General features: G+C 44.1%; 1 protein-coding gene across 1 annotated transcript in view; it reads right to left on the reverse strand.

Annotated features, from left to right (window-relative positions):
- The window catches only part of LMNTD1 (lamin tail domain containing 1), a 28,255-nt gene extending 12,196 nt beyond the window's left edge, over positions 1-16,059 (reverse strand). Inside the window, exons 1-4 of the mRNA XM_076328770.1 lie at positions 16,002-16,059; positions 11,782-11,989; positions 4,138-4,324; positions 1,580-1,699 (exon numbers count right to left, since the gene is read on the reverse strand). Coding sequence (XP_076184885.1) covers positions 1,580-1,699; positions 4,138-4,324; positions 11,782-11,989; positions 16,002-16,059 — 573 coding nt within the window. The remainder of the gene's footprint in view (positions 1-1,579; positions 1,700-4,137; positions 4,325-11,781; positions 11,990-16,001) is intronic.
- Positions 16,060-16,542: the final 483 nt, after the last annotated feature.

Consider the following 16,542-nt stretch of genomic DNA (forward strand, 5'->3'; position numbering starts at 1 on the left):
GTAAATTATGCTACCTTGGGGAAGCTGTATAACTTACACTGTTTATGAAAATTACAGGTCTTTTCCATATTGTCACTAGTTCGAGTTTGTCTAGCTAAAAATTACCGAACCCATAGTTGCCACTGGACAACTATAGCGTAAAAAGTGATCTCGGGCTCTTTCTCATCCCCAAGACAACAGAAGTTTGCCTAAACATATTCAATACAGTTGCCAAGCTGATGGCAGTTACTAATGGGCAGCCCTGGGCATAGCTGGATCTTTCATGGCTGAAACACAGTGGAAGAGGACAGTGGGCTGCCAATTCACACTTGTGGAGCCTCTGCTTCTGCTAAGAAAAAAAGGAGGGTAATTGTCATAGGCGATTCCCTTCTGAGGGGAACAGAGGGCCCTATATGCCGACCGGACCCATCCCACAGGGAAGTCTGCTGCCTCCCTGAGGCCCGGGTCAGAGACATTAGGCTCTGCAGAGGGTCCTGGACAGGCTGGATCGATGGGCCAAGGCCAACTGTATGAGATTCAACAAGGCCAAGTGCCGGGTCCTGCACTTCGGCCACAACAACCCCATGCAGCGCTACAGGCTTGGGGAAGAGTGGCTGGAAAGCTGCCCAGCAGAGAAGGACCTGGGGGTGTTGGTCGACAGCCGGCTGAACATGAGCCGGCAGTGTGCCCAGGTGGCCAAGAAGGCCAATGGCATCCTGGCCTGTATCAGAAATCGTGTGGCCAGCAGGAGTAGGGAAGTGATCGTGCCCCTGTACTTGGCGCTGGTGAGGCTGCACCTCGAATACTGTGTTCAGTTTTGGGCCCCTCACTACAAGAAGGACGTCGAGGTGCTGGAGCGTGTCCAGAGAAGGGCAACGAAGCTGGTGAAGGGTCTGGAGGACAAGTCTTATGAGGAGCGGCTGAGGGAACTGGGGTTGTTTAGCCTGGAGAAAAGGAGGCTGAGGGGAGACCTCATCGCTCTCTACAACTACCTGAAAGGAGGTTGTAGTGAGGTGGGTGTCAGTCTCTTCTCCCAAGTAACAAGTGATAGGACAAGAGGAAATGGCCTCAAGTTGCGCCAGGGGAGGTTTAGATTGGATGTAAGGAAAAATTTCTTTACTGAAAGAGTGGTGAAACATTGGAAGAGGCTGCCCAGGGAAGTGGTTGAGTCCCCATTCCTGGAGGTATTTAAAAGACGTGTAGATGAGGCGCTTAGGGACATAGTTTAGTGGGCATGGTGGTGTTGGGTTGACAGTTGGACTCGATGATCTTAGAGGTCTTTTCCAACCTTAATGATTCTATGATTCTATGCTTCAGTTGCTGTGAGGATGTTAGCCTTTCATTCAACGAGTGGTGTCTGGTTTTCAATCTGCTGGTGTCTGGTGTCAATCTGCTGGTTTTCTTCAGTCCTTCAGATCCTAATAATTAACCTCCGCACTGAAGCAAGGTTAACACAGAGAGATCACAGCTTTGCTGTGTTTGGATTGCTTGTGCTTGATTCTACAAGGACTTTAACAATATGATCCTAAATCTCTGAAGGAAGTCCAGCGATAGAGCAGTCTGGGTAAGGAAACATAGTGATTTTGCTCAGGGCACTCACTTGACCGCTAGGCTCACAGAGAATGGTAGCACAGTCAAGGCTTGTCCTAAATCTCTCCAGGTCCTTCCAAAGAAAATCTGAGGGAGGTTTGTGAAGTGCTGTAGAATCTGCTGCCCAAACCTGCAAAGATCAAGCAGCCATTAGGTTAAAGACAAAATGGCTCCTGGATATTTATACAATTTTAGAACTCAGTAAAAACATCAGGTTTTCCCTTTCCTTTTGATTTTTGTAACACCAGTCACTATTTGATCTGTGAAATCAAAGCTGAAAACACTATATTTCAAGACTCACAGCTTAGTTATAGTGATTATTTTCAAGTACCTCTCCTATGGATTAACAGAGATTAGCAAAGGCACATTTTTCAAGGTGCGATAGTAAATCCTGAGCTTTTTGGTCTGGCTTGCTGAGAGTAAGATTAAAAATAGGCAGTTTCTTTTATTTTCTGAATTACCAGGGGCATTGGAAGAGGTCTGTGATACCAGCTTTAAAATTCCAGTCTCTGCTTGATTCTGGATTCCCTCTGTTCAGGGAGAATCTGTCTCTACTGGAGACTAGAAATTTTTTGTACTTTTATCCTTATACAAAAGATTTAACAACATTGTGCTTTATAAAGTGAACACAATTATCTGTGACCTTTATCACTAACGCAGCAGCAAAAGGACCTGTTATGAAAACATTTCTCTTACATAAGACAACCACAACACGCTTTTGCAAATGGTGTTCCTAAAGGATTTGGCATTTGCCATCTGTGAGAAAACGGATTCAACCATTTCCTGGGAGCCAAAACAATTCTCATTCAATTTTAAAGGAGAAGTATCTTGAAAAAAATAGAATGTTCTCTTCCAAAAGTGCTCACCATACAGCATTCTGCTAAGGGGTATTTGTGGCTTTTTCACACATACACCAGAAGACAGCACTGACTGTGGCTCTTCTGGGCCCCTGCCAGCTTGCATTTCCAGCTTTCTTGTAAGAGGGCTCATGCAGGGCTGCATTGACCTGCATTAAGCTTGGTGATGAACATGGACTTTGCCTCCTTTTGTTCTGTGAGGCCTCAGTTTTCATCTCAGAAAACGAAACAAGCACTGGTGGTAAAAGAGGCCTCAAGCCATATTCCAACCATCTACACTGGCATCTAACTTTTTGCCTTGGTTCATCTGTTGCTCTCACAGGGAGCTGGGGCCTGGAAGTCCTCCCTAGCTGGCTGTCTGACACAGACACTGTTGTACATGAATTTTAGATGCAAGAGTTGGCAGCCTGAATACGACCCTTTGAAATTAATAAACCAGCAGAAATTTTCTGCTTGCGTATGCTGAAACAGAAGCTGTGGTGGACCTTCTACCTCAGTCAGTTGTTCACCCAAGAGCCCTTTAACGATAATGGGAACAGCAACCTTGTCAATGACTTCAGCACTGCTCAGAGCACTTCAGAAAGGACTACTTTTGGGGTGGGTGGGAATGGTTGGCGCATCAAAGCCAACTAAGAGGAAACCATTTCTGGGGAGATCTGCAAGGTGTCTTGCAGCCAGCCAAGCAGCATCTTTACCCTGTACAGCAAAGGCTGTGCCCGCTCTGAGTGTGGGTACATCCCAGAGGTTGCTGGAGGCTGCGTGCAGACACCAGCAGACGTTCCTCAGCTACACCTACAACTGAGCCTTGGTCACATTTAGTTCACGTGTTCAAGCCTTTTTCATTACCATGGATATCAGATGCATATATTTGTTGCTTTCTATTTAAAGCTTTTCTGGAGTATGACGAAGTCATCTGACTCTTTGCAGCTTAGATCCTACCTACCTCTCTAACTCTTATTCAAAGTGGCAAAAAGATACATCTGAACTAGCTGGAGGAGCAGTAATTTTTGAAGAGCAGCAGCCCATGCACTGAATTTTTAACATATAGTTCTGGCACAACATCAAAGGAGAGCACATAATTGTTTTTCTTTTACAGAATAGGAAACTAAGGCACAGAGTGCCATCATTTTGCCTAAAGTCATCCAAGGCAAAGTCAGGAACAGAGCCCCATTGCCAGAACAGCGGTTTATGGCTTTCTCTGCTGGATAACAGCTGTCCTTAGATAGTGGGCGCAGTCTGGAAAGCAACATAATTTTTCGCTGAGACCCTACTATAGTGATACCTTAGACTATACACAAAACCATATTAATTGCTTCAGTAGCAACACATAAAACTCGTTTTCTTTCCAGTTCTATTATTTGTGGGTTTCCGAGCCAAGGTTCACACCCTCTGTTGGCAAACACTGGCACAACTCAATATTCTGACAGTATGGGGAGCTTTTTATGGGAGCAATGGTTGGAAAAAGGAATGTATCAAACAAGGACTTTCCAGGATAGCTTCCCATTGCTGGGCAACAAGAAATGCTGGACATGTCATGCAAATGCCAGGCTTCGACTGATGATGGACATTAGGAGCTTCTTCTGGATTCATCATTATTAGTGAGCGTTAGCCCTTCTGAAAATACAGACTTAAGTTTGACTCTATACCATCAGGCTAAGAGTGTACCCTAGTCTGCCAGCTGAGAAAAGGCACTCAAACCCCCCACACTCACTGTCACGGTGGAGTTGGGCCCCATCCTGGTCTCAGGGGGAATCTGAAATACAGCCACTGGTTGACCTTGGACGTCCTGCTTCAAGAGATAATCCCCAATGCTTTCCTCTTTTTCAGAGGCACAGTTCAGGATCTTTACAAAATGACCGCCTGGATCAACTTCAGCAATTTTCAAATTTCCAGTAGCACTGAAAGAACAGAAGTTGATTTGAAAGTGTGAAAGCATTGCTTAATTGAAAAAATACAGGTATTTCCTTATAACAACTAGCCTACGTGTCAGTAATTAATGGTAAGTAAACGTACCACAGGCAGAATATTTACAGCACTGCCATTCCACTTTTTGTGCAGTGCCCTTCATCTGAAAAAATCCATTTGCATTAAAATTATTATATTCTATTTCTCTTTCATACTGAGGTAGCACCCATTACCATAAAAAATTAGAAGATTCTTTGTGGGGCAAAAAGTCATCAATATACCATTTGAATTTGGGTTTCTCTAAATCTATATAGGCTACAACCTCTAAGGCTGCCTTGGGTATTTAGCCTAGTATAATTAGTGGTAGTTGTGTAGCTGACTCCCTTTGTAAGTATAGAAAATTCCTCCTGTCCATCAGTACACCTTTCTCCTCCCGCCTCTCATTGTTTTTTCCTTCCTGGAGAAAGACAAATTTTCATTGTTAACACTTTATTATTAACTCAGAAAGACTCCATGCTACAAGACTGAGATTTCATCCCTCCCTTCTTTCAGAATCACAGCAAAGCAGGGTCTGTTTTGCATCTGCAGTAAGATCAGGGACTTCTTGCGTGAGCAGGGGAACGCTCAGTCTCCCTTAAGCACTGGAAAACAAATTTATCACTTGAGTGTTCCTTTAAGTAGTGCACATGTCAAGGGAGCACTTTTAAACACTCGGTCCCAGACTGTAATACTCATCATAGGTCTTATTAGACAGGTTGTGAATGAAGTCTAAGAATCATTCAGCTTTTGATGCGGCATCTACTGCAATAAACTTCATTATTTAGCACTGGTGCAGTTACTTGTCTGTCTTCTGTGCGTATAATGCTTTTGCCCTTGCCACATTCATCTTGTTCCAGTAAGTTTAAGCCATAGACCTCTGTGTGTATAGTAAAGGTTGACCCAACAGCCCAGACAGCCAATGTGCTTGCTTAACGCAGCCAAATCCTCATCGACAGCGTGACAAATACTGCCCACCCACCCCAAATAATTCAGCTGGGTGGTGTGGCAGTGAGTCACACTTGCTCACGACAGCCAGGCTGCCTCCAGGCTGCCGCTGGCATTGACAGATTTGAGAGCAGAGCCGCGGGGAACTGCCCCCTCCCTGGCCGGAGAAGACATGTATAGCGAATGTAACACTTGGCTGCCTCTCCTCTGCCTTCCTGCAAACTTTGGGAACTCCGGAGCAACCCTCCTCCCACTCAGTCCTGGTCCATTTGTGCTTCACGTCAGCAAGGAGAGACCTGGAAGACAGCTTACCGGAGACGCAGAGCCTCGGATGGGCTTTGGCAGCACAGCCAGGCTGAGGGGCTCCTGACCTTCAGACTCTCCCCCTCTCCTGGCTGCTTGCTTTCGTCTGGTTGCCACAGTTTGGCACGTTTCTCCTTCCTCCCTGCTCATAGGAACACATTCTAAGCTGGATCACTGAAATAACCCAGCGTAAAAGGTTTTGGGGGGGCATTATTTTAACCTGAGCTTTTTTGTCAGTCTCTCCATGCTGCTGTATTGGTGCAGCTGAAGGGATGGACAGCTGTGCTGAAAAACTTTGCAGACTGCTGATGCAGAGAATGATCCTTTGGGATCCCTCGGTTTGTAAGTCATCCTTTACACATGCAGTACACACGCAGATGTAAAATGCTGTGACTCAAATCCACAGTTGCTTTCTACATCACTACAGTCCCAGATCTCCAGCAGTGGCCTAGGACTCCACTGGGCTCTAAAAACAGAATTGCACCAGCAACAAAGAGAAATCCCTGATATTTTTACCCTCTGGAAGGGTAAAAGCCAGTTATGTCAATGGGAGAAGACTTTTAAACCATACAGAAGGCAAAGATCTTCCTGATCTCCCATTTCTCTCTATCTGTGCAAAGAAAATGAAGGAAAAGTTTTGGATGCCAAAATGTACGTAGGAGGAGCCTAGAGAAACCTCTTAAAATGTTCTTAAAAGGTCATTTTTATGATGTAACATTGTAAACAGCAGAATCCTGGTTGATAATGGAATGAATAATGAGGGTCTACGGTAGCGTGACTTTCCCTAAACAAGACCTCAGGTTGAACCTAGTGAAGCCAGGGAGACTTGGGAACATAAAATGGGGCTGACAGGAGTTTTTGATACAACACACAGGACTGGTAAAGGAGCAAATGATAGGACACGGGAATTCGGTGTTGGAAGCTGCTGAAGCATGCGATGCAGAGCTGCCAGCTTGCATCCAAGCAATACACTGCCTCACAGCCATGCTGGCTGAAGGAAAAGGTCAGATCCAAAGCTGCAAGGGTTAAACAGCAAGGTTAGCTCAACCGTGCCTAAGGGTGAATCAGGAAGAGCTGTTAGTGATAAAGAAGAGTAAATGGGCTTGATCATCCTTCAATCTCAAATGCTTCTGAATCAGCTGGACAGTCTCCTGTGCCAGCTCAGAAAGCACAGTACTTTTGATGGGCATGGGATGGGAATGCATCGTCATGCAATTCTCCTTCCAGGCATGAAAATACAGCCTCCTTCTGTGGACCGCTCCCAGTATCCAGAAGAGCCTAGGAGGAGCTGTTAGCTCTTGATGATCCTGCTCTGGGTGGGATTTCCTAGGTGATGGCTCTCTGGCATCTCCCTTTTGTTCGCAGGAGAAAAAGTCATCCACTGCTCCCCTGACTCAGCCTGGGATTAACAGCAATCTTTATTCTCTGCCTGTACTGCCCAAACAGAGCTTCTAAGTCTCTTAAGAGCCCCTTTTTTGTTAACACATGTAAATCTAAAAAAACTCCCTAAGAATGAATGTCAGTTTTTCATATAGGCATGGGGTCTGCACATAGCAAAAGAGAGAAGTGGAAGGAGAAATGGAGAGCAGGCAGGTCCGAACCCAACACCAGGAACCTTGACTCCACTTACCACAAAACTTAAGCGCAGGTATAATTCTCCTCACTTTACTTATAAGAGAAAGTGAAGCATTCACACACACACACTCCCTCACAGTCTTTCCTGCTCTTTTCCTCAGAGACTTCTATCTTTAGTCAGTCATCCTTGCTGTACGTTTCTTTAAATTGTAATTGGATAATCTTCCAGGTTTTGGGAGACCTCTTTGCCAGAGGAATTTCTGGGGATATAGCCTCTATTTGATGAAATTGAGAGTGACTAAATTAGCAAAGGACTGACTAAAGATAAGATTATTTGTTTGTATTGGAAATCTTGTTTTACCAGCAATTATTTTTAAGGAATCCTATAACAAAATATTTATGCTTTGTGCATTCATGTTCTGGTATACTATTTTCTGCCAAACAAGACTCTGAATTTATGAATATCATGACCTATATGTATGTCTCACTGGGAATTTGGACCTTAGCCTGCTCACTTCCTACCCTCGACCTTAAAAATCCCAAATGTATAGGCACCATTTGAACTAATTCCCCCAAACCCATTTGTTTTTTGCACTCTAAGTGTACGTGCAGTTCTTAGTTCCATGCAAAATTCCTACATGTAACATGAGGGAGGGAGCTGGTGGGGAAAGTGAGACCTGCAGGACTTCTCTAAGGACTTGTACAGCCAGCTAGCTGCTGGATGGCAACAGACTTTTGTGAGTTTAAATGAGGGAATAACATCTCTAAGGAGATGTTCACTGACGTCTTCAAAGCTTTTTTTAGCAAGTTAGTTTACCTTTCAAAATACTGGACCAGATCCTGTGAGACAGGAGCTAAAGTGCTAAAGTGCATGGGGGAGAAGTTGGTGTGCATTGATGCTGTAGTTTCTTCTGCTATGTGCTAATATTCACTGGTGGAACAGAATCCCAAATTTTCTATAACATACATAACACTGAGGGGAGGAAAAAATGTCAGTGCTCTTGGGAGCACAGGGTGCATCAGCCACGGACCTGTAACCCCTCAGTAGGACACCATTTGAACTGCTTCTCTCTGAGCTGGTAGAGGTAGAAACAGGGCATTTTAACTAGAAAACATGCCAAGAATTCAAGTCTTTCTAAGCTCTTAAGTCTTAAAGAAAGTCACAGACTGATACTATTATTATGTTGGGAAAGGCTTATCTCCAGAAGTACAAATCTATTTATTTTCATGCCAAGAGATTTAACTATACTAGAGGACAGGAAAAGTCCTGGGAGAAGGCTCAGATCTTTCTTTGTGAAAGGCTGAGAAATGTTGCATACATAGTAGCTGTATGCAACTATAGGCCTGAAATGCCAAGGTTCAGCTGAGATCCCAAGTGCTTTACAGATCAGGGATTAAACTTCACTCATCTTCAGTATGTAGCGCACTTGCACTTAGTACAAAATAGATATTGATGATTTTCAATAGCCATGCACAAAATTTCAAGTATCAGTGTCTATTTTTCTTGTTTTTTGCAAAACAGTCACGCCAAAATACAGCAGATTTAACACTGCTCAGGTGCAAAAGTCAGGGAAAGGTTTAGGGTGACATTCACATTGAAGACACACATAATGGCTGTCTCTAAGCATCAGTGCCAGGACACGTGTGACAATACTATCACCCTCCTTGCACACAGCTGATAGCTGAAAATCCTGATGCAGCTGAAAATCCCAATGCCTCAACTCCCATCCATTTCTCAGTATGACATGCATTAACAATCTAATTAAATCTAATTAAACATATAACCTACAAGGTGCTTTAAGTATGTTCACATATTCTCAAAAGCAAATGGATTTAAATTAAACTCGATTATAAACAAAAAACCCCAAATATCCTAGTTGGCCAAAACCACGCATTTCTACTAAGTTTGTGTATACTTGTACTGTGGCTTCACAACAAATCAGATCAAGTCATACTACTCACCAGCTTTCTATAGAAGTATTACTAAACTATGTGTTCACATTGTGTACACTCAAAGGATGTTATATAATGTGATACCAAATTAAAACATTAGGTATTGGGTACTCAATGTAATTTTATTTACTTAATGTGTATAACAAGAAAAGGTATACTTTAAATTCAAACTGAGTGGAGTAAAAAAAAAAGTGCTAGTGTGCTGGCATGGTGGAATACCATAATAGTAATGAATCAAATGAGAATTAAAAGAATTGCTTAATTTATGCACTTAACAAGTTTAACCACACACAAAGCAAACTGTCATCACCTTTTACTCTTTAACAATTAGCGGAGCTAATGACTTCTTTTGCTTTCTGTATGAGACAAGATGTGATTCAATCCCCACTGGAAAACAGTTCACACAATACAAGGAAATGCATAAAGAGGAAGGTGATCTCTTTTATCTCCTAATGTTTATTTAGAGTTATTCTCCCCAAGCCCAGTCAAACAGTATGGCGTATCTCATTATTTGGAAACAGCTTTAGAGCTCTGATCACACCTGGAGCTTTCGTGCTGGCTTTCAAAGGTATCTTTTCATGGCTTTCCCTATAATGTCCCGAGAATTACACAGATCTCTTTATGGAAACATAGGCAAGGAGCACCATGGGTTTACAAAGACTAAGTCCATGAGAAAAATGCATATAAAGTTGACAGAAGTACAAAATGAATGAGAGCAGGGAAAGCAGCAGGCATCAAAGAGCCTCAGAATATTATCTCCCATTGGCTTAGACATAAATACTGTCACAGGAACTGTCTGAAGGACTGCAAACAAGGAATAATAATAGACAAGGGGGTTGCGTCTCATATGTTCCCTATAGGGACAACCGGTAGCTCTCATTTCACGGAGCATCTCTACTTGTGATGTGCGAGGGGGAATAAAACAGCTGGTTAATAAAATATGTAGATAACATTAAGTTGAGAGGAAAGGGTAAGGGAACACAAATGAGAGCAAGAGAAAGAATACAAAGAGCCCTAGAGAGCTTAGAAATATGGCCAGGAAATAAGTGAGATGCAGCTCTTGGAAAATGGTACACTAATTTATCAGGGGGGAAATAGCATTCACTGGAGGGAAAAGTATGGAGAGCAATAATGCTGAAAGAAGTCTAGGAGGAAGCCAATGATGCATTTGCAATTTAACAGAACAAAAAAGGCTGTTACAATTTGATGGCACTGTCCTTGAGGAGTAGGGAGCATGGAGTGGAAGATTCCCTTTGTGCAGCTGTGGAGATGGGAAGCTGGAACTACTCATCCCGATGTTCACATGCACCAGTGCCTGGTGTGACCAGGCTTCACTGACTACAAGAAAATTCCTCCTAGTTCCTCCTAGGACTAAATGCAGGTAAATAGAGTTCTTCCACTTCTAATACAGGCAACATAGAGTTCATCCACTCCTCACATCTTGGCCTGAGGCACCAAACATGCAGCCTCATCCATGATGCTTTGTTTTGTTTTAAGTACTACTCTGCTAGAAACTCTGGATTTAGTCTGGCATGAGACCAGAATAAAATGTATTGGGTCCATTTTAGGACGTCTCATCACCAGAAAAATATTGACAATTATCAAGGCACTATAGAAGGGTATAAAAATAATGAGGGATCCAGGAGCTAATTGGGGGGGGTGGGGAGTAAAAGAGCTAAAATGCTTGTCTTCAACAGTTAATCACAGGGACATGTGTTACCAGAACGGGTATGGCAGGTGGGTGGAAAATCCCCAAAAGGCAAAGGCTTTATGCAGCTGAACTACCACCAATGAAATATCATTATAAAAGGAGAAATGTAGGTTGAGTATTGTGAAAGCAATCTTAGCAATAAGCATGTGCAGGCCTATCCACTGAACAACGCAGTAGGAAATAGTCTGTAGGAGACAGTGTCCACACGGGGGCTAGCCTTAAAACTGGAGATGTCAACTGTCATTCCTCTGAAGGAGACAGATCCAAGATAACTGAAACCAGCTGAGAATCTGTTTTGATAAGTCTTTCCCACCTTTAGTATATGTGAAGCTAAATTAAAGATGGCAAATGCCTTTTTGGGACAACTAGCTTCTCCAGGAGACAATATTTTATTTTTTTAATGGGATTTCTAGGCAGGTGTAAACCCTATGCAGCCCAGTTCACTCCTTTGGCTGCCTGTCACTGCTTCAAATAGCTTCATGCAGCCCACATGGTGGGACCCTCTGAAGTCCCCCACAATATCAGTTCTACTCTTGGATTCAAAACTGGGTGCGATCAGTTGAAGACAAGGCCAAACCAGCTATGAGATACAGTGTTTCTGGTCCTTTTTTGGACTGCATTCACAAGGGAGGTATCTTTAAAGCACTAGGCAGAATGCATTAACAAACATTGAAAGGGACACGGTGAATGAAGAGTGATTTACCCTTTCTGAGGGTGAAGTCCAGTTTAGGGGCAGCTGTCCCTAAAGCAATGTGAGATCGTTACATTTCAAAGCTTTTGATGTTCTCCAGTACACTTCTGGATAACGACTCAGCCTCTTATTAAGGGTTTGCTTGCATTTTGCAGCTCCTCTAAAGGAGATACTGCACCAAACACCATTCCCTATAAAAATAACCTGAAGGAAAGCCCCAACTGTGCCTGTACCTGGATGCAGACTTTCGGTAGTCCTCATAAGCAGAACATGTCCGTCCATGATTCTCCATGTATCCAAGGCTCTGGGCAATCTTCCTTGAGTCAGTAAACAAAGGGCTGAAACAGTCCTGGCGTTGTCCTGACACCATCATTGAAAGGCTAAGGTTTCTTGATGGAGCAGGGTTCCAGTTTGGTATTTCAATGCCATCTTTGGGCTGAGCTGATGAGCAAGCAAAAGGCAAAGACACTGAGTTATGCAATATTAACAGAAAGACCACTTATGAGAAACAAATCTTTTATTTTGGTAACAAAAATGGAACATTTAATTTCCCCTTTGCCTCTAATTGCAAAGCAATGCTGAGGAAACGCTCCTCTCAAAGCTTTAAACCCATGGCTATAAAATACAGCACAGCTGGTAAACTGAGTATTTTCTTACTGACATGTAGATTTATTACCTCACTGGAATTAACTTGGGTAACGAAAAAACAATAAATTATGCCATCAGTGGTATAATTGTCATCCTGCAATTTCAGTGCTGTTAGATGGCATAGCATCAGCTGTGAGTGGATAATGAATATATTAAGGCTCCCTTCCAATTACAAAATGAAAGCGATAACATCCCCTAATCCCCTTTTTGTTCTCCTTTTCAAATATAAGTGTCCAAGAGGGACTATGCGGGACTCCCTGCCCCATCAAAGGCAGGGAGAACCAGAGAGAGGGAACAAGCCCTGCAAACCCGTCTTTCACCAGGAAAACTTCTCTCATCTCCCACATCAAAGTCTCCCCAACAAACTAAATCCTTTTCAGTGCCTGTATGCTGAGTATTGTACCAGACTCACTCCACCAGACAAATCTATCTCTAACCAGATCTGGTGGGGCAGCCTAAATTTGGGGGGGGGAAGATGCATCCCTCAGCTCATCTTAGCTCTGAAATGACTGGAGCACAAATCAGCTTCACTTGGATGAGCGTCTGGGTCAGACAGCATCACTGCAATGCAGATTAGCTTCACCAGCTCCCTAAGAGCGTTGTCGACAGTGTTACTTTTTTCCATGCGAGTTTTTTTTAATTACAAAAAACTGTAATCTGTAGTCCCTTCTCTCTGTGCATTTCATCGTGTCATGGTGGTGGCACAGCATCAGACACTCTTCCAGTGTCATTTGTAATCCCCTCCCTTGGGATACCCAGGGAAGCACCGCTAGAGCCCTGGGACAGCGGTGCTGGTTCACCTGCCTGTGTTAAACAGGCAGTTAGCAGCAGCCAAGTGTAGTAGCACAGGGGTAATACGGGGGTGAAACGCTACAGCGCAAGCGGTCTAAAGAGAAAGCTACAGCTGGTGTAGAGCTTAACAGAATGTGACTTTGGTTGAGGATGAACCGAACTAGGAAACATTGAAGAATGGCATTTGGGCTTTTGGTAGCAGAGAAACAGCACAAGGGGCGAGGAGCTCCCTAAGCTGGGAGCTAGAAACACTGGGCTTTGTTTTTCTGGGCTGGAGCCTTTGCTAGATCAAACACTCAGAGCGGCAGCCGAACTGGCAGCTGCAGGGTGAACAGACTGTGTTGAAGCTGCTTTGCACTGATGTGTCAACAAGCCAGTCTGTTCCTGAGATCAGACTGATGGTTGCTTTTGCTGTTGCTAGGATCTGGCATCCTTAAAAGGGGCTTTTGGGGAGCCTCTAGGAGGGCCCCTGACACTGTTGAAATTCAGTGGGATCAAAGGACTAATTCCCTTATGTTCCTTTGGAAACTACTGTCTAAACTGGTAGCACTCCACAAACACTCAGCAGGGAAAAGTGCTGTAGGGGAAGCCTCCAGGAGAGCACCTCTTGGGCAGACAAAGCCTCCTCTTCTGTGGCACCCTGAACTCCAGGAAGCCCCATCTCCATCAGTCATTAAGCTGCCTTAAGTAGTTCACCCTGGGGCACCAGCTCTGCCCTGTAGGCTCTCCATTTTTTTTGTGCCATTTTGCTGTGTCATGCCACAGCAAGGGATACCTATACCCCAAAATTCATAGTGGAGTGCTTAGAAAGCTCTCCTAAGAGAGAGGAGGCTCCGAGTTCAAACTCACCCTATCTGAATAAGGGCAATGATTTTAATCACAGTTTTCCACTTAGGGGGCTGGATTAACCTCCAGGCAATGGTGTGGAGGGAAAAAGGGAACTGTCAACAAATCCCGCTGTCTAACACGCTTCGTTGTTCACCGATACACATATGGGAACAGTAGGGAAGGACTTGAGGCTAGTGGCTAGCTCACACTCCAAAGGGTGGAACAGCAGAGGCCCACTGCTTTCCACATACCTACCCCATATTGTATGTATAAACATGCCCAAATTTGTTTGAAGTGGATCTAAAGACACAACTGGGAGGACAGGCAGACAAACATGAGCACACACACAGAGAGGCAAGTTACATCAGCCTCTTTCCCCTAGAAGACCAGGCCATTAAAACATTTTCACAACTTCTTTTTCCCTTCAAGTAGCTGTTTATGGCAGGAGGACATACACTCCTTTCGGACAGCAGTCAGATTGGGGTCTTTCATTGTTTTCTAATACCTGGGCTGAAATCCATCTTAATTCATCAATACGTTGGAGATGATCAACACTGCACCTTTGGAAAAGGAATGTCACCCTCTCCCAACCCTGGGGCAGACAAGGGCTGCTAGAATAAGCTGCAGCTGCTCCCTCCCAAGCTCTTCATTACAGTGCTTCACCAAAGCTAAGTGTTTTGATTTGGTTCAATAAGCAGGAATGAAACATTTCAACTGAAGAATGTCCAAGCATTTTGTTTAGGTCAAATGAAACATCTCGACCTTTCCAAACACGCTGTTCCCTGAGCAGCTGAATTAATGAAGCCTGATTTCTAATGACTTTTTCCCTTCGTTCTGCTTCCCCATCCCCCTGCCCTGGCATGATGTGGGTTCTCTGACGGCTAATAAATGGGAAGGACATATCAACCTTTTCTTCAATAGGAGCGCTAACAGTATCTCTCATGCCTGACCGTCAATTTTCAGCAAACCTGTAGGACCTCATCCCTGAGGACACTATGCCCATGCCAACCTGGGAGGGAGAAACTGGTCCATGTATTCCAAAGTTATTAAGGGTAGAAAAATGGGTGTATATGCACACAGACCAGTAGCTAGGTACCACAAGAATAAAAAAATCCAATGTTTTTTTGTTTCCCCCAAAATGACAGTGTTTCCATTTTTATCATTGTGCAGGTCTAAACCAAATACCAAAATATCAGAATTGCCCACGGACTAGAAACTCTAGTCATAACTGTGTTTCAAGAGCTCTGCTGCATCCCCTTTTTCGCAGGATGTTGAGTAAACCCCCTAATATGATTGGCATCGTTGCTCTGGTCTGTGTTGAAGTAACTAAAGAGCATTTAAAAATCTGTGGGGACAAATATGCTCTGCTTCACTTCAGAGGCATGTTACAGAGATTTGTCCTCCTTCTCTCATAAGCCTCCCTCACACAGAGCAGCACTCACACAAATCCCCACCCAGCACCAGTTTCTTCTTGGACTTCTTGTGTCTTTCTGTGGGAGCCAAAAAGATCCGGTGGCCAAGTGCAAAGCCGGGGCTTTTGCCCCATCAGCAGCACCCTGCTGCAAGACCGCTGGTGTCACTACCCTCTGTCTCACAACGCAATGCTGGAGAAAATGACATGGGGAGGGAGGCAGAGGATGCTCTCAGCACTGGCTGTGATTTGGAAACAATCACAACCCCTGCAACAGGGAAGAGCCGGGTGCTCACTGTTCAGCAGCTTATTCTGGGCCAGTCACGGCTCCCAGAACATGTACACACCGCCTTCCACAAACCTCCTCCAGGCATCTACACACTGCCTGGAGCACAGTTGCAGATTTTTCTACATGGGAAAGCTAAGCCTACTATAACGTAAGGCATGAAAATAAAAGGTTCTTATGGAGTCCTTATTGCAGCTATACCCACTGTGAAACACAAGGAAATTACAACACTTAGTCCAGGGAACACAGGCATATTCTCTACCACCTGAGGCCTCACCTGCCACTCTCATGTTTGGAGACATGATCAGTCCCAGCCAGAGAGCGGGATGTGAAATGGGATGTGGGCTGCTGCACTCCATTAGTTGAAATATAACCAAAGCCTCCTTTCAAGCTATAGGGTTATATTTTCATACTGTGTGCATATGGACAAATAAAGGGCTGTGTTTTTCTGTCCTAGATACAAAGCAGTCAAGTCTCCAGAGGCTTACCTATGGCTCTCCTTTGTGAAGCCTGAGTTAGGCCAGAAGATCGTGCCAGACTGGGCATTTCTGTGGTCCCTGTGACAGAGGCAGGATGAGATAAACCCGCAAAGGACATGTCTGAAGAATACATTGACCCATCTGCTGTGGAGTTTGGAGTGACGGAGCCAGTGACCGATAGTTCAGAAGACAGCTGGGAGGATGTCATCTCTGTGCTGTATGAAAAAATGACCCTTTAGTAATTTGTTAAGAAAATTATCTTTAAAACCAGACCAAAGCATACACTGGTCTCTTTGTCTACTAAATAAATAAGTGAAAACAGGATCTTATATGGGGACAAATCATATCAGAGAATGATATTCCAACCTCTTCCTCATTTTAAAGTGGACACACTCCTAGCTAAGCAATACTGCATCGCGATACAGCCAACAAAGCTATCTTCAGCTCGGAGCAATATGCTTGTACTCTCTAATGTGTCTGTATGCTGGGTTGACTATTTGTCACGTCCTGCCATCTGAGCAGGTCCGTATCTGTGATGAGATCTTTGCAT

Source organism: Aptenodytes patagonicus, chromosome 1 (genome assembly GCF_965638725.1).
Source record: "Aptenodytes patagonicus chromosome 1, bAptPat1.pri.cur, whole genome shotgun sequence".
NCBI classification, from domain to species: domain Eukaryota; kingdom Metazoa; phylum Chordata; class Aves; order Sphenisciformes; family Spheniscidae; genus Aptenodytes; species Aptenodytes patagonicus.